The sequence below is a fragment of the Heterodontus francisci genome, chromosome 13 (assembly GCF_036365525.1).
Source record: "Heterodontus francisci isolate sHetFra1 chromosome 13, sHetFra1.hap1, whole genome shotgun sequence".
NCBI classification, from domain to species: Eukaryota; Metazoa; Chordata; class Chondrichthyes; order Heterodontiformes; family Heterodontidae; genus Heterodontus; species Heterodontus francisci.
In genome coordinates this window covers 21,072,216-21,095,158 of record NC_090383.1, presented here as the reverse complement: position 1 = coordinate 21,095,158, position 22,943 = coordinate 21,072,216, and the positions used below count along the sequence as shown (strand labels likewise).

Here is a 22,943-nt window from a genome sequence, read left to right as displayed (position 1 = left end):
GGGTCTTGTTCCCGGAGGGTGGCAGGAGAAGTCCGCCTAGCCAAATTAAGCAGGCCTGGCTGGAGAACATGTAAGCAGCCGCAGTGTCGTCGGCAGGATGCAATGCCACATAAAGTTACATGATCTTGGTTTACACAAGGTAAGTGCAACACTACACCCAGATAACAGGCCTCCAGGTCTGTACCCTCCAGCAGACACACAGAAGGAGGAGTGACCCAGCTCACCATCCTGACTGCTATGGAGGAGGCAGCACTAGACATCACGAGGGTGGCATCGCATGCAGAAGTAGGCGATGGAGAGCTGGGAATACCTGTGGGAGAGGGTGAAAAGATCTTGAATTCTGTAGATGAAGGGGATGGAGTACATTCCTCCCCATACAATAGCATGCCAAAACTTCAGCTGCATTGGGAAGCCTCAGCACTACAGAAGCATCTGCTGTCAGAGGCGAGCTCTCATGATCTCTTTCTTAAGTCTCCCATAATCCTGCAGCATCACCAGGGGCCTTAGACAAAATGGAACCAACAGACCCAGCACAATTAACGTCATTCAAGCATACCATCCACCAGCACAGATACACTCGCATCAGTGGGTCCTCACAAGCAATTAGAAAGGTGCCACTGGGTGAGGAGCACGCCACGAGTGAGCAAGAGGAGGTGACGGAGGCAGAGGTAACAATGGTCAAGTCCCTCTTGGAGGATGGAAGACAGACACAGCCATGTTCAGCTGGGTGCAGATATAGGGCCTCGGGAGCCACAAGCAAAGCGGTAAAAAACGGGATGAGGTCCTACAAGCAGAGTTTAGGGAGTTAGGAGCCAAGTTAAAAAGCAGGACCTCAGAGGTAGTAATCTCAGGATTGCTACCAGTGCCACGTGATAGTCAGAGTAAAAATCAAAGAATAGTCAGGATGAATGCGTGGCTTGAGAGATGGTGCAGGAAGGAGGGGTTCAGATTTTTGGGACATTGGGACCGGTTCTGGGGGAGGTGGGACTATTACAAATTGGACAGTCTACACCTGGGCCGGACTGGAACCAATGTCCTTGGGGGTGCTTTTGCTAACGCTTTTGGGGAGGGTTTAAACTAATGTGGCAGGGGGATGGGAACCAATTGAGGTCAGTTGACAGTAAGGAGGTAGTAACAAAAGCCTGTAAGGAACTAGATAATGAAGTCAGTGTGACTAAGGGGAAGAGCAGGCAGGGAGCAGATGATGAATATAAAGGGACTGGTGGTCTGAGGTGCATTTGTTTTAATGCAAGAAGTGTAGTAGGTAAGGCAGATGAACTTAGGGCTTGGATTAGTACCTGGGAGTATGATGTTATTGCTATTACTGAGACTTGGTTGAGGGAAGGGCATGATTGGCAACTAAATATCCCAGGATATCGATGCTTCAGGCGGGATAGAGAGGGAGGTAAAAGGGGTGGAGGAGTTGCATTACTGGTCAAAGAGGATATCACAGCTGTGCTGAAGGAGGGCACTATGGAGGACTCGAGCAGTGAGGCAATATGGACAGAACTCAGAAATAGGAAGGGTGCGGTAACAATGTTGGGGCTGTACTACAGGCCTCCCAACAGCGAGCGTGAGATAGAGGTACAAATATGTAAACAGATTATGGAAAGATGTAGGAGCAACAGGGTGGTGGTGATAGGAGATTTTAATTTTCCCAACATTGACTGGGATTCACTTAGTGTTAGAGGTCTAGATGGAGCAGAATTTGTAAGGAGCATCCAGGAGGGTTTTCTAGAGCAGTATGTAAATAGTCCAACTCGGGAAGGGGCCATACTGGACCTGGTGTTGGGGATTGAGCCCGGCCAGGTGGTTGAAGTTTCAGTAGGGGACTACTTTGGGAATAGTGATCACAATTCCGTAAGCTTTAAAATACTCATGGACAAAGACGAGAGTGGTCCTAAAGGAAGAGTGCTAAATTGGGGGAAGGCCAACTATACCAAAATTCGGCAGGAGCTGGGGAATGTAGATTGGGAGCAGCTGTTTGAAGGTAAATCCACATGTGATATGTGGGAGGCTTTTAAAGAGAGGTTGATTAGCGTGCAGGAGAGACATGTTCCTGTGAAAATGAGGGATAGAAATGGCAAGATTAGGGAACCATGGATGACAGGTGAAATTGTGAGACTAGCTAAGAGGAAAAAGGAAGCATACATAAGGTCTAGGCGGCTGATGAAAGACGAAGCTTTGAAAGAATATCGGGAATGTAGGACCAATCTTAAACGAGGAATTAAGAGGGCTAAAAGGGGTCATGAAATATCTTTAGCAAACAGGGTTAAAGAAAATCCCAAAGCCTTTTATTCATATATAAGGAGAAAGAGGGTAACTAGAGAAAGGATTGGCCCACTAAAGGACAAAGGAGGAATGTTATGCTTGGACTCAGAGAAAATGGGTGAGATTCTAAACGAGTACTTTGCATCGGTATTCACCGAGGAGAGGGACATGACGGATGTTGAGGTTAGGAACAAATGCTTGATTACTCTAGGTCAAGTCGGCATAAGGAAGGAGGAAGTGTTGAGTATTCTAAATGGCATTAAGGTGGACAAGTCCCCAGGTCCGGATGGGATCTATCCCAGGTTACTGAGGGAAGCGAGAGAGGAAATAGCTGGGGCCTTAACAGATATCTTTGCAGCATCCTTAAACACGGGTGAGGTCCCGGAGGACTGGAGAATTGCTAATGTTGTCCCCTTGTTTAAGAAGGGTAGCAGGGATAATCCAGGTAATTATAGACCGGTGAGCCTGACGTCTGTGGTAGGGAAGCTGCTGGAGAAGATACTGAGGGATAGGATCTATTCCCATTTGGAAGAAAATGGGCTTATCAGTGATAGGCAACATGGTTTTGTGCAGGGAAGGTCATGTCTTACCAACTTAATAGAATTCTTTGAGGAAGTGACAAAGTTGATTGATGAGGGAAGGGCTGTCGATGTCATATACATGGACTTCAGTAAGGCGTTTGATAAGGTTCCCCATGGCAGGCTGATGGAGAAAGTGAAGGCGCTTGGGGTCCAAGGTGTACTAGCTAGATGGATAAAGAACTGGCTGGGCAACAGGAGACAGAGAGTAGCAGTAGAAGGGAGTTTCTCAAAATGGAGACGTGTGACCAGTGGTGTTCCACAGGGATCCGTGCTGGGACCACTGTTGTTTGTGATATACATTAATGATTTGGAGGAAAGTATAGGTGGACTGATTAGCAAGTTTGCAGACGACACTAAGATTGGTGGAGTAGCAGATAGTGAAGGGGACTGTCAGAGAATACAGCAGAATATAGATAGATTGGAGAGTTGGGCAGAGAAATGGCAGATGGAGTTCAATCAGGGCAAATGCGAGGTGATGCATTTTGGAAGATCCAATTCAAGAGTGAACTATACAGTAAATGGAAAAGTCCTGGGGAAAATTGATGTACAGAGAGATTTGGGTGTTCAGGTCCACTGTTCCCTGAAGGTGGCAACGCAGGTAAATAGAGTGGTCAAGAAGGCATACGGCATGCTTTCCTTCATCGGACGGGGTATTGAGTACAAGAGTTGGCAGGTCATGTTACAGTTGTATAGGACATTGGTACGGCCACATTTGGAATACTGCGTACAGTTCTGGTCGCCACATTATCAAAAGGATGTGGATGCTTTGGAGAGGGTGCAGAGGAGGTTCACCAGGATGTTGCCTGGTATGGAGGGCGCTAGCTATGAAGAGAGGTTGAGTAGATTAGGATTATTTTCATTAGAAAGACGGAGGTTGAGGGGGGACCTCATTGAGGTGTACAAAATCATGAGAGGTATAGACAGGGTGGATAGCAAGCGGCTTTTTCCCAGAGTGGGGGATTCAATTACTAGAGGACACGAGTTCAAAGTGAAAGGGGAAAAGTTTAGGGGGGATATGCGTGGAAAGTTCTTTACGCAGAGGGTGGTGGGTGCCTGGAACGCGTTGCCAGCGGAGGTGGTAGATGCGGGCACGATGGCGTCTTTTAAGATGTATCTAGACAGATACATGAATGGGCAGGAAGAAAAGAGATACAGAACCTTAGAAAATAGGCTACATGTTTAGAGAGAGGATCTGGATCGGCGCAGGCTTGGAGGGCCGAAGGGCCTGTTCCTGTGCTGTAATTATCTTTGTTCTTTGTTCTTTGGTTCTACTTTCACCAGCAGAGTGAGATGTGTGACCACTTGTCAGAGTTCCCTAAGGCAGTCAGGAGTCCATTCAGCTCATGTGGCACTGATTCTCTGACATGTCCAAATAGCTTCTTCTTCTTCAGCAGCACTCATTGCCTTCCTGCCCCTCGTTCCTCTCCTCTGCTGTCCTCATGCCCTGGGTTCTGCATCTGCTCCTGAGGATGTTGATCCTCATCGCTACTCATCCATATCTCCAATTAGTTTAATCCCAAGTACAGATGCTTCCTTGCTTGTGGTCAACTGCACTCACAGTGCTTACTGACTGCCTCCCCACACTCCCCGCTTCATGGCCTCACAATCTCTGCAGGGTCATGACCCCCTATACTGAGCGCGCACAGACCACTTGATCCACTAACTCTCCTCATCCGATGGCAACTGTGTGCCAATGAATGAGCACACCTCTCAGCTATGCACCATTTTATGAGCATGGCCATGACAGGCTCCACACTATGTTGCTGCCTCCTTCTTCTTGGCCTGTTCCAGATCTATCATGTAACCCATGCCTTCCCATAAAAATTGCAAACCAGCCCTTAACGAGTTGACAATGAGCTTGTTAACAAGCTTAATTGGTCATTTGCTCAAAATCAGGTGGGTTACAGGTCCTACCTTACCCCCACCTTAGCAAAATCGCTTACTGTCAGAACGGAGGTGGCAAACCAGCACGATAGCCTCCCGCCTCCATTTCTGCCTTCATATTGGGACAAAAATCTTGCCCTCAGTCCTGCTTTGTAAGTGAATCTTGAACACCTCACGTTCTTCAGTCTGTTGCTACAAGCCTTGTTGATAGAGTTTTTCTTTCAAACATTTTCTCCTGGATTTCTGGCTCTTGGTCTCTCTCGATGCCTCTTCCTAATTTACAAAAATGCCTTGGAAGTATAATTCTGTGTGAGATGTAAAGATGACAACATAACCCAAAATCCTATATGGCTGGAGAAAATGACCTAGAATAAGAAGCTGTTGTGGTAGAGGTTCCATAGGTGCCCATTTCTTTCCAGTGCCACACCCTAGCGGCTGTTATTCATGTCTGTGCAAGCCTCAGTATTGAGTGTTGACAGAAGCCCTTAAACTGAACAAACTCCAGTCTATATCTAATATCCACATAGCAGGGGGTGCAGACTGGGCAGTTAGCATGTACACTTGAATCTACTAACAGAAAACATTGAATCTGCATAAGGGCCAAACTTAGCACCTAGAATTCCATTTTTCTGCAGCAGAAGGTTGGTATCAAATTAACAACAGGTGGAAGATTACCCCAGATCTGTTTCGTGGCACGGACTAAACTCTGCTTTAATAACCTATTCTCAGTTTTTGACAGGTAGTGCAGGTTATCGTGAATTCGTAATTAATTATCTTCAAACACACAGAGCAGGGCCATCTGTTTGAATTGCAAGTGAGGAACAACAGTATTTAGATGGGAGATTCCTGGAGAGTGTCAATTTCATATGTTTATAAAATGTTAGATCCATGATTGCTTTTGGTATGGCACCACAGTGCAGGAAACGGGGTTCTTGGCTAGGGTTGGTATCGATCTGAAGGTAGAGCCATCGCAGCGATATATTACATATATGATCAGAGAGAGTTAAGATCAATTTTTCTTTCATAGTTGCTAATGGGTTGTATTGGACAGGAACCATCAAACATTTGGAAATAATTGGCCAGTTTGATCATTTCCAGCGAATTCAATTTATAATGATTCATTCATTCGTTCAACATCAACATGAGTTTAAAATACCCTCTCAAAGTATTTGCTTTGTCAGGGGGAGATCGTGCCTAACTAACTTGATTGAATTTTTCGAGGCGGTGACTAGATGTGTAGATGAGAGTAAAGCAGTTGATGTAGCCTATATGGACTTCAGTAAGGCTTTTGATAAGGTCCTGCATGGGAGATTGGTTAAGAAGGTAAGAGCCCATGGGATCCAGGGCAATTTGGCAAATTGGATCCAAAATTGGCTTAGTGGCACGACACAGAGGATAATGGTCGAGGGTTGTTTTTGCGAGTGGAAGCCTGTGACCAGTGGTGTATCACAGGAATCGGTGCTGGGACCCTTGCTGCTTGTAGTGTACATTAATGATTTAGATGTAAATATATGAGATATGATAAGTAAGTTCGCAGACGACACGAAAATTGGTGGTGTCGTAAATAGTGAGGCGGAAAGCCTTAGATTACAGGAAAATATGGATGGGCTGGTAAGATGGGCAGAGCAGTGGCAAATGGAATTTAATCCTGAGAAGTGTGAAGTGATGCATTTTGGGAGGACTAACAAGGCAAGGGAATATACAATGGATGGTAGGACCCTAGGAAGTACAGAAGGTCAGAGGGACCTTGGCGTACTTGTCCATAGATCACTGAAGGCAGCAGCACAGGTAGATAAGGTGGTTAGGAAGGCATATGGGATACTTGCCTTTATCAGCCGAGGCATAGAATATAAGAGCAGGGAGGTTATGATGGAGCTGTATAAAATGCTAGTTAGGCCACAGCTGGCGTACAGTGTACAGTTCTGGGCATCACACTATAGGAAGGATATGATTGCACTGGAGAGGGTACAGAGGAGATTCACCAGGATGTTGCCTGGGCTGGAGCATTTCAGCAATGAAGGGAGACTGAAAAGGCTAGGATTGTTTTCCTTAGAGCAGAGAAGGCTGAGGGGGGACATGATTGAGGTATATAAAATTATGAGGGGCATTGATAGGATAGATAGGAAGAAACTTTTTTTCTTAGCTGAGGGGTCAATAACCAGGGGGCATAGATTTAAGGTAAGGGGCAGGAGGTTTAGAGGGGATTTGAGGAAAAATCTTTTCACCCAGCGGGTGGTTGGAATCTGGAACACACTGCCTGAAGAGATGGTAGAGGCAGGAACCCTCACAACATTTAAGAAGTATTTAGATGAGCACTTGAAACGCCATAGCATACAAGGCTACGGGCCAAATACTGGAAAATGGTATTAAAATAGTTAGGTGCTTGATGGCCGGCACGGACACGATGGGCCAAAGGGCCTGTTTCTGTGCTGTATAACTCTATGACTAAGTGTTGTTATGTAAACTACGTGTGTCAAAGCTACTAATTATATATGCATAACTCATTTTGTTCATCATTTCTTGACGAGCCGTTTCTGATGCTAATGTGAAATCAGGATCACACCTGCCATGTAATTCCTTTAACAGCCACCTCATAAACAGGATCTGTTGATTCAGATGGTGGGATAGATGTGGAAGTGACTAAAAGAGCTCCAAATTGATGTAACATGGCTTTAGTGTGTGTTCTTTGCAAAGGAGTGTGCTCAGTCATCTATTGTGACAATACTTCTTCATTCAAAAAAAGTCTAATTTACAGTGCTAATTGGAACAGGTTCAGTCATTGGAGCCAGGACCCAAAGATGAACCATCTTCCATTTTATTGAGACTTCAAGACACCATTTGCTCTACTACTCCACCTAGTTAACTGGTACCTGGAATCTGAATCTGTTTTGGAACCAACTGATCTGAGAGCTGTTTGAACCTGTTGTTCTGTGTGATCCTGAGTTTAGTACACTTAAGCATTGCATGCCAGAGAAAGGTATATTCAAATATTGGCAATGTCTTGGGTTTATTTGCTGTGCCCATTGTCGCTATTCTAGAGAGATAATACTGTACCCCGCACTGATGAGGTGTGTGCCAGAAAATAGGGGCTAAAACTATGTTAACCTTATGATCCATGCTCCCTACAAGCTGGAAGTGTAGACTTAACCCTTAAGGGTCTGACTTGGGAGATGGTCACCTCCTTGGAGCCACTGAAAATCTAGCGATCAAACTGTTCCCCTTATTTTGTCACCCAGGGTTAATGAACTGCAAATAGTGGTTTACCTGATTTATCATGTCCATTGCTGGAGTAGGACACTTCCTATACCTCTGTTTTTGCCAGAATTTGTACCTTAGATCAGGATATCACTGTGTTAAAAGAACTCCTACAGCTGGCTGCATACTTTCTGAAACCATTCGTCTCAAGTGCCTTTCATGGTTCTGAGGGTGACAGTTTGATCTCCTTTGATGAAGAATTAGACATGTACTTCAGAATAATTCTTTGTATTGAATGGTATATGGGATGACTGCCTGTCACTCTCTTCTCCATGCAGTGACACAACACCTCTTCAGAACAGGAAGATTGAATCTCTGAAAGAGATTCGTCTAACATTTGTTGACAACTACATCGACTAAATCAGATTAGGATACCTTTTTTAAAAAAAACATGATTAAACTAAATGATCTGGTCTGCTTTTTGTTAGCAAGCTAGCAAATGGTGAGCCAATACTGTGTATCATAATATAAAGCCAGAGGGACTCCAAACTATGGTTCATGGGCTGCATAAAAACCTTACAATCCAGTCCATGAAGTCCAATCAGCTCAGCTCAATTTGTGCTTATATTTCTCAAAAACTGGTATATCCTATTTGAGTTCCTAAATCCAGACTCATGGAATTTCAATCCTAAACCAGAGCACCTGACCTATCAATATCAGAAGCTTGATAGCTTAGAGAAATCGATTCAGTGTCACCCACTGACATCACCGGCTTGAAAATCATTCCTTTAATAAAAATCCAGCATTTTAGATCTGTTCTCATGTGCCATTCTTCTGGCTGTGCATTTCACTCTGTTTTTGTTTTATCAGGAAGACTCTTTGGCTGTTCGACCCCAACTGGAGAGTTTAATTGAAGGTGAGTTTGCACCCTTTATAATACTAAATAGAGTTTTGTGTGTGTGTGAAGGTTGAAACAGGCAACTAAAAATTAAACTACTGTCCTTGCCAACATTTTTATAGCACAATAAGTAATACTATCAAGGAGGAGGTGCTTGATACCCTTCGTAGTTAATGTCTTAAGTAGACAACAAAGTAATGGATTTTGCTGCTCTTTGGGCAGTTCTTTTCATGAATCAGTTACTAATAGCTTTGATTTTAGGTTCCATTTCTTCATAGTTTCAACCAAGGATAAAAATGCTACAGTCAAACTAAACAAACCAACAGGGAAGGCAGAAGCCAGTGTTTCTCACTCATTTCCACTTATTAAGTTCAGAACTTTGGAATTCAAAGAACAAAGAACAGTACAGCACAGGAACAGGCCATTCGGCCCTCCAAGCCTGCGCCGATCTTGATGCCTGCCTCAACTAACACCTTCTGCACTTCCGGGGCCCATATCCCTCTATTCCCTTCCTATTCATATATTTGTCAAGATGTCTCTTAAACGTCGCTATCGTATCTGCTTCCACCACCTCCCCTGGCAGCAAGTTCCAAGCACTCACCACCCTCTGTGTAAAAAAACTTGCCTCGCACATCCCCTCTAAACTTTGCCCCTCGCACCTTAAACCTATGTCCCCTAGTAACTGACTCTTCCACCCTGGGAAAAAGCTTCTGACTATCCACTTTGTCCATTGTAGCTCTGCTGGCTCTTTGCCAAAACTAATTCCACAGCTCTGCTTATTCCCTACAGACTTGTGTTTTTCTCTGCCTCAAATATTTATCCAATTTCCTGTCTTGAGAAATTGTCTTCCCAATTTGAGGCACGAGCCTTTTATTATGAGGGCCAGAGATCTTGATGTGAGTGACTGGCTTCCTGATATGGGAACAGCTATGTGCAACCTGTGTTCATTGCTGTAAAAGAGAAAATGCAGTATGTAGGTGCAGTATGTGCTGTCTTGTGCCGAGCTCATAGAATCCTAGAAATGCAGAGCATAGAAGTTATTTGACTCATTGTTTCTGTGCTAGTGCTAGCTTCCAACTGGAGTTGGAACTGTCTACTGTAATCCCATTTCCATTCTCTTTTCCCATTTGCAGAATCATAGAAATTGCACGGATGCTCTTTTTCCTGTTCTATAAATCAATGCATTGCTCAGCTCTATCGAAAATTGCTGCTGCTCATTCACTGCCTGTCACTAGATGATGGGAAAAATTCTTGGCAGCATATCACTTTGAAAATTATGTGACAAACCAGCAGCTCAGCCTGTTCACTAGCTTTTGCTGTCCCCAAATCATCAGTGGTCTTCCTTTTAATGTCTAAACAGCTTCCTCAAAGCTGCAAGTCTTCTTGTTTACGATTTCCAACCTCCCTTTCCTCTCCAAAGTTGTTGAAGAAGTTTTTGCCTCCCAAATCTGTGACCATCTTACCCTCCACTCCAGATTTAAACCTCTCCGATCAGGTTTCCGCCCTGCCGCAGCACTGAGTCAGCTCTTATCAAAGTTACAAATGGCATCCTATGTGACTGTGACGAGGGTTAATTATCTCTCCTCCTCCTTCTCGATCTGTCTGCAGCCTTTGACACGGTTGACCGTACAATCCTCCTCCAATGCCTCTCGCCTGTCATCCAGCTGGGGGGACTGCCCTCACCTAGTTCCATTCCTATCTATCCAGTTGTTGCTAGAGAATCATCTGCAATGCCTTCTTTTCCTGCTTCTGCACCATTACCTCTGGAATCTCCCAAGGATATATATCCTTGTTCCCCTTCACATTACATACAAACAAGGAGCAGGGGTAGGCTATTCGGCCCTTCGAGCCTGCTCTGCCATTCCATAAGATCATGGCTGATCTGTTTGTGGACTCAACTCCACTTTCCTGCCTACCCACGATACCCTTTGACTCCCTTGTTTGTCAAGAATCTGTCTACCTCTGCCTTAAAAACATTCAATGACCCTGCCTCCACCGCTCCTTGGGGAAGAGAGTTCCACAGACTCACGACTTTCTGAGAGAAAAGATTTCTCCTCATCTCTGTCTTAAATGGGAGACCCCTTATTTTTAAACTGTGCCCCTAGTTTTGTCTCTTCCAGAAGGGGAAACATCCTTTCAACATCAACCCTGTCAAGTCCCCTCAGGATCTTATATATTTCAATAAAATCACCTCTCATCCTTCTAAACTCCAATAAATACAGACCCAACCTGTCCAACCTTTCCTCATAAGATAGCCCTCCCATCCCAGGAGTCTGTCGAGTGAACCTTCTCTGAACTGATTCCAATGCAATTATATCCTTTCTTAAGTAAGGAGACCAAAACTGTACACAATACTCTAGATGTTTCTTCAGGTTTGCACTTGCTGCTGTTCAATATTCAGTATATTCACACCTAATCTGTACTAATGCTTTGTCTTTCAACACACCATTAACATATTGTTTGCCTTTGCTCCGTGACCTTTTGGTCAGCTATGTGGCCTGGTCCAATCTGCACCTTCTCCTTTGTTATCTCTTGCCCAACCCCCACCTCACTTGTTTATAATCTGTGACTTTTCTAATATTTGTCAGTTCCGAAGAAGGGTCACTGACCCGAAACGTTAACTCTGCTTCTCTTTCCACAGATGCTGCCAGACCTGCTGAGTGAATCCAGCATTTCTTGTTTTTGTGTCCCTTTTATCCATGTTGCCTGATTGCATTGAGACTTTCTAAATGACCTTCTATAACCTCCTTAATAATAGATTCCAGCATTTTCCCTATGACAGATGTTAAGCTAACTAGCTGTAGTTTCCTGCTTTCTGTCTCCCTCCATTCTTGAATAGCTCAGTTACATTTCCTATTTTCCAATCTGATTGGACCGTTCCAGAATCTAGGGAATTTTGGAAAATTAACATCATCTACATGCTTTAATTTGCCAACATCATCCAAAAACGCGTCAGTTTCCATATGTATGTGACAACCTCCAGCTCTGCCTCACCACCATCTCTCCCAACCCCTCCATGCCTCTGATTTATCATGTTGCTTGTCCAACAGCCAGTATTAAATGAGCAGAAATTTCCTCCAACTAAATATACGGCCAGACCAAAGCCATTGTCTTCGATGCCCAACACAAACTCCATTTCCTAGTGCACCCTGATTTTCATTGCTGCATCATTGGCAGCTTTGCCTTCAGGTGCTTAGGCCCTAAGTTCTGCAATTACCTCTATAAACCTTTGTGCTTCTACTTCTGACCTCCTTTAAAATGCTCCTTAAAACCTAACTCTGACCAAGCTTTTGGTCACGTGTTCTGATATCTCCTCATGCCAAATTTTGTTTAATATTGCTTCTGTGAAGGCACTATGCAGGTGTAAGTTGTTATTGTGGAACATCATCACCAGTGCTCATCTTCTGTCTCTTATTTCCCTCTTCTGAATAATCCTACTCCCAGTCCTCTGTCCTGGCAGACTGTTGCCCATCTCCAATCTCTAGTTCCTCGATGAAGTTCTTGATCGTATTGTCTTCTCCCAAATCTGTGCCCATCTTTCCCACAAGCTCATAGTTGAATCTCTCCAATCAGGTTTCTGGCCATGCTACAGCTCTGCAATAGTCTGAATCAGACCATCCTCCCAATACCCCTCCTCCATTTTCAGTTCAGTGGGACTGCCCTCGCTTCGTTCCACTCATACCTATCCAGTCATAGCCAGAGCATCTCCAGCAATGGCTTCTCTTCCCACTAATGCTCCGTTTCCTCCTTAGTCTTCTATGGATCTATGCTAGGCTTCCTCCTGTTATTCATCTACATGCTGCTCCTTGAAGACGTTATCCAAAGATATGCAATTATCTTCCACATATACACTAATGACACCAAGCTCTATTTCTTCACCACATTTTTGGATCCCTCCACTGCCTCTGTGCTGTCAAGCTGCATGTCCAACATCCAATCTTGGATCAGCTACACTTGACTCCAGCTAAACAGTGGCAAGACCAAACTTAGTACCTTTGCCACCAATTCCACCTCACTCACTGACCTCTCTCAGGTTGAACTAGACTTTTCTGAATCTTGGCACTGGATGTTATTCTGCTGGCAGGGGCCCCAGTGATGGGCTGGAAAGCAGGGGTGACCCCGTCTTGCCCATTTGTCAGACACTCCACTACATTCAATAGCAGGCAAGCAATTAACTGCCTGCCGTTGGGGCTGCCAGCCCATTTAAGGACAGCTGCCTGCCTCCAAGAGCTGCCAGCCAATCAGAGGGCCATCAGCACCACCGGGAGTGCTGGCCACTGCTGAAACTACAGATGGTAATGATGGACACTGACCACCACACAAGGTGAGTGGGGTCGGGGCTCACCGGGGCCAATCAGGCAGACAGGCTCCAACAATCGGGAGTGGGGGGAGCGGTGGTGAGGGCAGGGGTTTTGCACTTCGGGGTTGGCCATTGCCACCAGGGGGGCCCCTCTGTGGATCACAGAATGGCCGAGTAGGAGGGCCCCTCCCATGCCGAGCCTGCTAGGAGGCCACCAGGTTTCACCTGGCAGTGTCCCCAAATGGCGGTGGGCCCCTCCGACGTTGGCTAAATGCCAGCAGAGGCTGCAGGCAGCCCCTAATGGGCCACTTAAGTGGCTCAATTGGCCTCCCAGTGGACTTGCCATCTGCTAAGATGCCCACCATGAACAAAATGGCATGCTGCCCAACGCCACCCAACGCATTTTGTCTGCTCCCTGCTTCCCAGCCTGTCGCCATAGACCCTTAAAATTACACTTTTGGTGTCCTATTCAGCCCCCAAGCTGAACTTTTAACCCCATTTCCTCTCCATCAAAAAGACCACCTATTTCCACTCTTTCTGGCCAACATGTGACTCCAGACCCACATCAATGTGGTTGACTCTTAACTGCCCTCAGAATTGACCTAGCAGGCTACTCAGTTGTATCAAACCACTATGAAAAATAGAAATAAAATCTTACATACAAATGCACACCCAGCACACTCAAGCCTGCAAAGTTCTCCTCACTAAACTTTGGGACTGGTGCCAAAATTGGAAGAGCTGTCCCACAGACTAATCAAATAATAGTCTGACATAGTCATGCTCACAGAATCATACCTTTCAACCAATGTCCCAGATGCCTTCATTACCATCGCTGGCTATATCCTGTCTCACCACCAGCATAGACCCACCAGAGGTGAGGCATGGTGCTGCCATATGTACAGCGGGGAGGGAGTAACCCCAGGATACCTCAACATCGACTCTGGACCCCACAAAGTCTCATGGCATCAGGTAAAGTCCTGATGATTACCACCTACCACCCTTCCTTAACTGATGAATCAGTACTCCTCCATGATGAACACCTTTTGCAAGAAGTGCTGAGGGTAGCAAGGGCACAGAATATACTGAGTGCGGGACTTCAATGTCTATCACCAAGTGTGACTCAGTAGCCCTGCTACTGACCACAATGGTCGATTCCTGAAGGACATTGCTGCCAGACTGGGCCTGCGCAGATGTTGAGAGAACCAACATGAGGGAAGAATCTACTTGACCTCATCCTCACCAGTCTACCTATTGCAGCTGCATCTATCCGTGACAGTATTGGCAGTCCTTGTGCAGATCAAGTCCTGTCTTCACACTGAAGACACCCTTCACCGTGTTGTTTGGCACTACCACCAGCTAAGTGGGATAGATTCAGAACAGATCTGACAGCTCAAAAATGGGCATCCATGAGGCCATTAGCAGCAGCAGAATTGTATTCTACCACAATCTCCAACATCATGGTCTGGCATATCCTTCACTCTACCATTATCGTCATGCCAAGCGTCCAATCCTGGTTCAATGAGGAGAGTAGGAGAGCATCTCAACAGTGGAACCAGGCATACCTGAGGTGCCAACTTCATGAGGGAAGGCGGTGGCAATCCAGAGGCCCAGGCTAATACTCGGTACACTGGTTCAAATCCCAAAATGGCAGCTGGTGAAATTTGAATTCACATAATAAATCTGGAATTAAAAGCTGGCCTATTGGTGACCATGAAACCATTGTCGATTATTGTAAAGCCTCATCTGGTTTCTTTTAGTGAAGGAAATCTGCCATCCTTACCTGGTCTGGCCTACATGTGACTCCAGACCCACAGCAATATGGATGACTCTTAAATGCCCTCTAGCAAGCCACACCATTATATCAAACCACACTATGAAGTCTAAGAAAAGGAATGAAAAATCAGACGGACCACCCGACATTGACCTAGGCACTGGAAATGACAAAGGCAAACCCAGCCCTGTCAACCCTGTAAAGTCCTCCTTACTAACATCAAGGGGCTTGTGCCAAATTTGGGAGAACTGTCCTACAGTCTGACACAGTCATACTAATGGAATCATATCTTACAGACAATGTCCCAGACACCACCCTCACCATCCCTGGGTATGTCCTGTCCCACCAGCAGGACAGACCCACCAGTGGTGGCAGCACAGTGGTATACATTGTGTGGCGCTACCACTGTGCAAAGTGGGATAGATTCAGAACAGATCTATATTGACTATTGACCCCATGAAGTCTCATGGCATCAGGTCAAACATGGGCGAGGAAACCGCCTGCTGATTACCACCTACTGCACCCCCCCACTCCCCTCGGATGATGAATCAGTGCTTCTCCATGTTGAACACCTATTGGAAGAAGCAATGAGGGTAGCAAAGGCACAGAATGTACCCTGGGTGAAGGGCTTCAATGTCCATTATCAAGAGTGGCTTGGTAGCTCCACCACTGACTGAACTGGCCAAGTTTTAAAGGATATAGCTGCTAGACTTGGTCTGCAGCAGGTGGTGAGGGAACCAACAAGAGGGAAAAACCTACTTGACCTTGTCCTCACCAATCTACCTGCCGCAGATGCATCTGTCCGTGACAGTATTGGCAGGAATGACCACCGCACAGTCCTTGTGGAGACCAAGTCCCATCTTCACCTTGAGGATACTCACCATTGTGTTGTGTGGCACTACCACCATCCTATATGGGATAGATTTCGAACAGATGTAGCAACTCAAAACTGGGCATCAATGAGGCGCTGTGGGCCGTCAGCAGCAGCAGAATTGTATTCAGCCACAATCAGTAAAATCATGGCCTGGCCTATCCCCCACTCTAACCATTACCATCAAGCTGGGGGATCAACCCTGTTTCAATGATGAGGGCAAGAGGGCATGCCAGGAGCAGCACCAGTCATACCTAAAAATGAGGTGTCAACCTGTTGAAGCTACAAAACAAGACTGCTATAAAATCCAGCCCACAATATCAGCTTGGCTCAATTCATAGCATTCTTGTCAAACACAGAAGGTCATGGATTCAAATCCCACTCCAGAGGCTTCAGCACATAATGTAGGCTGACACTCCAGCACATTATGGAGGGAGTCCTGCACTGTCAAGAGGTAGTGTCTCTGGGGTGAGATATTAAACCTGTTTACCAGTTCAGATAGATGTGAAACCTCCCATGGCAGTATTTGGAAAGAGTTCAGCCAATGTCCTGGCCAAAATTCCTCCCTCAACATGATTCAATTCCTTTGCTGCTTCAGTGATGTTACCATATGCAAATTGACTGCATTTCAAAAATAATTCATTGGTTGCAAAGTACTTTGAGGAGTTATAAGGACAAGTATTTCTACAAGTTCCTTTCGTAATGATTAGATTTTCCTGTTTTTCAGATAGCACTGCCAGCTTTCCTACCGGCAGCCGGCTGTGGTCACGGATATCCAGCCCAATAATGAACTTGGACCATACTTCCAACTTTTCTATCCAGTTAGAACAGAAGATCCTCTGTATGGAAAAATGGATCGATTACGAAGATTTTTTCAAGTGTTTCCAGTAAGGCGAGACTCCTGCCATTATTATCCCATTTCAGCAGTTACAAATTTAAGTCCAACTGCTTCTTGTACCCAATTATTCATTCATCTGTGTTAACGTAATTCAAGTAAAAAATCATCAGGGACCAAAATCCAAAGGGTCCTGATCCCAGTAGTTACACTGGGATTTCACCTGTTAGAACTCTCCAACATCGACCCCTCTGAAGTTTATGAGGTCTGTGGGAGGGCATGTCATTTGCATGGGATCGGTGAGTGCCTTTATCACTGTGGACGTATCACAAGCACTCAACTGCTTCATGGTGGGAAATCTCCAGTTCCTACCAGTTATCTAGAGGAAAAGAGGAGAAAGATTTACATTTATATAGAGCCTTTCATGATCTCAGGATGTCCTAAAGTAGATTACAGCCAATTAAGTAATTTGAATTGTAGTCACTGTTGTAATGTCAGAAATAGGGTAGCTAATTTCTGCACAGCAAGGTTCATGAGCACCAATGTAATAATGACCAGATCATCTGTTTGTTATTGATGTTTACTGAGGAATAAATATTGGCTCAGGACACTGGTGAGTACTCCCCTGTTCTTATTCAAAATAATGCCATTGGATCTTTTAAGTCCCTCTGAGAGGGCAAACGGAGCCTCGTTTTAACATCCCATCCAAAGAGCGGCACCCCCAACAGTGCAGCACTCCCTTAGTACTGCACTGGAGTGTCAGTCTGGATTTTTGTGCTCAAATCTTTGGAATGGGAATTTAAACCAACAATCTTTGGATAGCATTACCTAGAATTTCTAGCACAAAAACAGTCCATTTGGCCCATCTGATCTATATCGATATTTGCGCTACACACGAGCTTCCTCCTACCCCTTTTCATCTAACCCCTATCAGCATAACCTTTTATTTCTTTCTTCCTCATGTGCTTATCTGGCTTCCCCTTAAAAGCATGTAACTGATTTGCCTCAACCACTCCATTTGATAGCAAGTTCCAACTTCTGTCTGCTGTCTGGGTACAGACGTTTCTGCTGAATTCCCTTTAGGATGTATTAGTGACTGTCTTATATTTACAGCCCTCAGTTTTGGTCCACAAGTGGTAATATCTTCTCTAAATCTACCCTATCAAATCTTTTCATAACCTTAAAGACCTCTGTCAGGTCACCCCTCAGCCTTCTCTTTTCTAGAGGAAAGAGCTCAGCCTGTCCAACCTTTCAATAGGAAAAACCTCTCAATTCTGGTATTATCCTTTTAAACCTTTTTGGCACCTTCTCCAATGCCTTTATATTCTTTTTATAATATGGAGACCAGAACAGTGCAGTACTCTTATGGTCTAACTAAGTTTCTATACATGTTTAAAATTTAAGGGATCGTTATTGTTCAGGAAATGAAGGAGAACTCCCCTGCTCTTTTCAAAATAGTGCCACGCTGTTGGACCGCTTTCTTGGTCTAATTAATTTAGTTGCTTTAAACACCAGAATGTACACACATGCTGTTGTAACAATGCTGGGTCAGGTCTTCATTGAAGCATCATATTATACGATTCCTGTATGAGCGCTCAGGTTTTTAAGACACTATACTACACACTTTCATTGTGAGAGTTGCAAACAGAGACTCACCAACACTTCTAATACTAATTCTACCTGTGACCTCCACATTCCATGCATACCACTAATAAATCATGGTAAAACAAAGATATATATAAATGACATCAGACTAATAACATGGAACCAGCAAAATGTACTAGTCCTAGTCAATCTCTTCTAATCATTCTGTTACCATGGTTATATTGCTCTCAAACTCATCCCATTCCCCATAAACACAAGTGGCCAAACTAACATATTCCAGACCATTACAGACATGGATGAGTGAAATTCACACATTCCATCAGCCCCTTTAACTTAAGAAGATATCCTTGCCTTAGGCCCAATTCATTCATGGTCAGCAAAAAGCTGTTTTACTGATCATGTGTTGATCCCATGCACAGCCCAGGACTCAGGTATTGTGAACTCTTGTCCCTACAGGTGGGATCCTTTATGTCCACCTGAGATGGCAGACAGGGCCTAGGTTTCACATCTCATTTGAAAGACAGCACCACAAGTGAAAAATGCAAGGCTGGATTGCATTTACTTTAATGCAAGAAGTCTTACTAATAAGGCAGATGAATTGAGGGCTTTGATTAGCACATGGGATTATGATATAATTGCTATCACAGAGACATGGCAGAGGGAGGGGCAGGACTGGCAACTCAATATTCCAGGGTATAGAATCGTCAGGCATGATAGGGAAGGGGATAAAAGAGGAGGTGGCATTGCACTGCAGTAAGGAGGGATAATATCTTAGAAGGTTCCTCAAATGAGGCCATATGGGTAGAACTTAAGAACAAAAGGGCGGAAATCACTTGGCTGGGCTTGTACTACAGACCTCCAAACAGTCAGGGGGAGATAGAGGAACAGATATGTAGGCAAATCTCAGAGAGGTGTAAAGATAATAGGGTAATAATGGTAGGGGATTTCAACTTACTTCATATCAACTGGGATAGTCTTAGTGCAAAAGGCTTAAAGGGGGAGGAATTCTTAAAATGCATACAGGAGAGCTTTTTGAGCCAGTATGTAGAAAGTCCTACAAGAGAAGGGGTGGTACTGGACTTAATCCTAGGGAATGAAGTTGGACAAGTGGTAGAAGTATCAGTGGGGGAGCATTTCAGGGATAGTGACCATAACTCTGTAAGATTTAAGGTAGTTATGGAAAAGGACAAAGACGGGCCAGAAATAAAGGAATTGAGGGAAGACCGATTTCAATTTGATAAAATAGGATCTGGCCAAAGTGGACTGGGAGCAGCTACTTGTAGGAAAGTCGACATCAGACCAGTGGGAGTCATTCAAAGAGGAATTAGTGAGGGTTCAGAGCCAACATGTACCGGTTAATGTGAAGGGTAGGACCATCAAGTCCAGGGAACCCTGGATGTCAAAGGATATAGAGTATTGGATCAGGAAAAAAAAGGAGGCTTGTGGCAGATTCGGAGCGCTGAAAACAGCGGAGGCATTAGAGGAGTATAGAAAGTGTAGGGGGGGTACTTAAAAAAGGAATTAGGAGAGCGAAGAGGGACATGAAAAAACATTGGCGGGCAAGATAAAGGAAAATCCTAAGGCATTTTATAAGTATATTAAGGGCAAGAGGATAACCAGGGAAAGAGTAGGGCCTATTAGGGACCAAAGTGGCAATCTGTGTGTGGAGCCAGAGGACATAGGTGTTAAATGATTACTTTTCATCTATTTTCACTGTGGAGAACGACGATGTAGGTGTAGAGATCAGGCAGGAGGATTGCGATGTACTTGAACATATTAACATTGAAGGGGAGGAAGTATGAGATGTTTTAGTGGGCTTAAAAGTGGATAAATCCCCAGGCCCAGATGAGATGTATCCCAGGCTGTTATGTGAGGCAAGGGAGGTGATAGCAAGGGCTCTAACACAAATTTTCAGATCCTCTCTGGCCACGGGAGAGGTGCCAGAGGACTGGAGGACAGCGAATGTGGTTCTATTCAAGAAGGGTAGCCGGGATAGACCAGGTAATTACAGGCCGGTGAGTCTAACATCAGTGCTTGGGAAACTATTGGAAAAAAATTCTGAGAGATAGAATTACTCTCCACTTGCAGAGGTGGGGATTAATCAGCGATAGTCAGCACGGCTTTGTCAGGGGGAGATCGTGTCTAACTAACTTGATTGAATTTTTCGAGGAGGTGACTAGATCTGTAGTTGAGGGTAAAGCAGTTGATGTAGTCTACATAGACTTCAGTAAGGCTTTTGATAAGGTCCTGCATGGGAGATTTGTTAAGAAGGTAAGAGCCCATGGGATCCAGGGCAATTTGGCAAATTGGATCCAAAATTGGCTTAGTGGCACGAAACAGAAGCTAATGGTCGAGGGTTGTTTTTGCGAGTGGAAGCCTGTGACCAGTGGTGTACCACAGGGATCGGTGCTGGGACCCTTTCTGTTTGTACTGTACATTAATGATTTAGACGTGAATATATGAGGTATGATAAGTTAGTTCGTAGATGACACGAAAGTTGGTGGTGTCGTAAATAGTGAGGAGGAAAGCCTTAGATTACAGGATGATATAGATGGGATGGTAAGATGGGCGGAGCTGTGATAAATGTAATTTAATCCTAAGAAGTGTGAGGTGATGCATTTTGGGAGGACTAACAAGGCAAGGGAATATACAATGGATGGTAGGACCCTAGGAAGTACAGAAGGTCAGAGGGACCTTGGTGTACTTGTCCATAGATCACTGAAGGCAGCAGCACAGGTAGGTAAGGTGGTTAGGAAGGCATATGGGATACTTGCCTTTATCAGCCGAAGCATAGAATATAAGAGCAAGGAGGTTATGATGGAGCTGCATAAAACGCTAGTTAGGCCACAGCTGGAATACTGTGTACAGTTCTGGGCACCACACTCTAGGAAGGATGTGATTGCACTGGAGAGGGTGCAGAGGAGATTCACCAGGATGTTGCCTGGGCTGGAGCATTTCAGCTATGAAGAGAGACTGAAAAGGCTAGGGTTGTTTTCCTTAGAACAGAGAAGGATGAAGGGGGACATGATTGAGGTATACAAAATTATGAGGGGCATTGATAGGTTAGATAGGAAGAGACTTTTTCCCTCAGCGGAGGGGTCAATAACCAGGGGGCATAGATTTAAGGTAAGGAGCAGGAGGTTTAGAGGGGATTTGTGGAAAAAATTATTCACCCAGAGTGGAATCTGGAATACACTGTTTGAAGGGGTGGTAGAGGCAGGAACCCTCACAACATTTAAGAAGTATTTAGATGAGCACTTGAGACGCCATAGCACACAAGGCTATGGACCAAGTGCTGGAAAATGGGACTAGAATAGTTAGGTGCTTGATGGCCAGCACAGACACGATGGTCCGAAGAACCTGTTTCTGTGCAGTATAACTCTATGACCTCAGTACTGCACTGTCAGCCTGGACTTTGTGCTCAGGTCTTTTAAGGGGAACTTGAACTCACAATCTTCTGACTCAGAGGCGAGAGTACTACTAACTGAGCCACGGTGGACGAATATGTCAGATGGTATTTCCTTCATTTACATGACATAATAAACCCACATGTATATGGACAGATGTGTTATAAATTGCCTGTAACATAAGATGGAAATTCCTGTAATTTCAGTAATTGGGGAGGAGGAGCCCTGTGGAGCAGCTCCTGACAAATTTTCTGCCTCTCTGCACTCATGTTATGCTGGAGGGCAGATTGGGGGACTGGTGTTGGCTTGAATGGAAAGTCCAAGGACAAGAGTTTAAAAACCGACTGTGGTAAAATTTAATGTCCCTGCCTAGATTGAGATAGATGTTGCATGAATAGTTCACACTGTTGGCTTGCAGGAAAGAGCCAAAACAAAACTGGTAAATATTTATCTGTCTTTAGTTGAGCTCTGTTATTGAGTTGAAAGAATCTGCTTGGAACTTTCTACAGTTATGTTCGATGTTAGACTCTGTAGACATGTTAATTCAGAAGAATAGTAATTTAGTACAGGGATTTCAGCCAATCATTGATGTACTTCTGAAGGGCTAGAACATATAATTTCTACTGTAAATATATATGTTAGACTGCTGTTATTTACATCCATGTCCTTATTAATATGCTTAATAGTTTAAACCTAATAGGTCTGGTGTGATGTTCTACCACTTTGTGAAGATGAGAGAAGAATCCGATGAAGGGAGTAGTTATAATATTTAGCAGGGAGGGTTTGCTGTTCATTCACCAGAGATATTACCAAAGTCTACCTAGGTATAAATATATTCTCTTGGCCGTAGAGAGGTGGGATTCACATGTGAGAAGAGTTTAAAATAAAGAACCTGTAAAATATAGAGTAAGAAGGATGTAGGCACAAAAACATAGGAGACATTTTTCTCAACAACGCAATGGTGGCATCCTTCACTGACAGTAAAATGCTGATCTTCCAAATGGTGATATCATGAACTTAGCTTTTACATTTAAGCTACCAAGTACAACATGAAAGGTGTGGTCAAAAGCAAACCACTGTGGATGCTTAAATCTGAAATAAAAACAGAAAATACTAGAAAAACTCAGCAGGTCTAGCAGCATCTATGGAGAGAGAAACAGAGTTAATGTTTAATGCTGATAACATTTTGTTGAAAGGTCATTGACCTGAAACATTAACTCAGTTTCTATCTCCACAGATGCTGCCAGATCTGCTGAGCAATGTTCCCTCTAACAGAAGTTGCTGCACAGGCTGCGCGCACAAGTTGGCCCCTTTAAATTACTGCA

At 44.5% G+C, this 22,943-nt stretch overlaps 1 protein-coding gene across 1 annotated transcript in view; it reads left to right on the top strand.

Moving 5' to 3' along the window:
- Positions 1 to 22,943, top strand: part of adgb (androglobin) — a 400,763-nt gene that overhangs the window by 201,156 nt on the left and 176,664 nt on the right. Inside the window, exons 17-18 of the mRNA XM_068044513.1 lie at positions 8,802 to 8,847; positions 16,499 to 16,658. Coding sequence (XP_067900614.1) covers positions 8,802 to 8,847; positions 16,499 to 16,658 — 206 coding nt within the window. The remainder of the gene's footprint in view (positions 1 to 8,801; positions 8,848 to 16,498; positions 16,659 to 22,943) is intronic.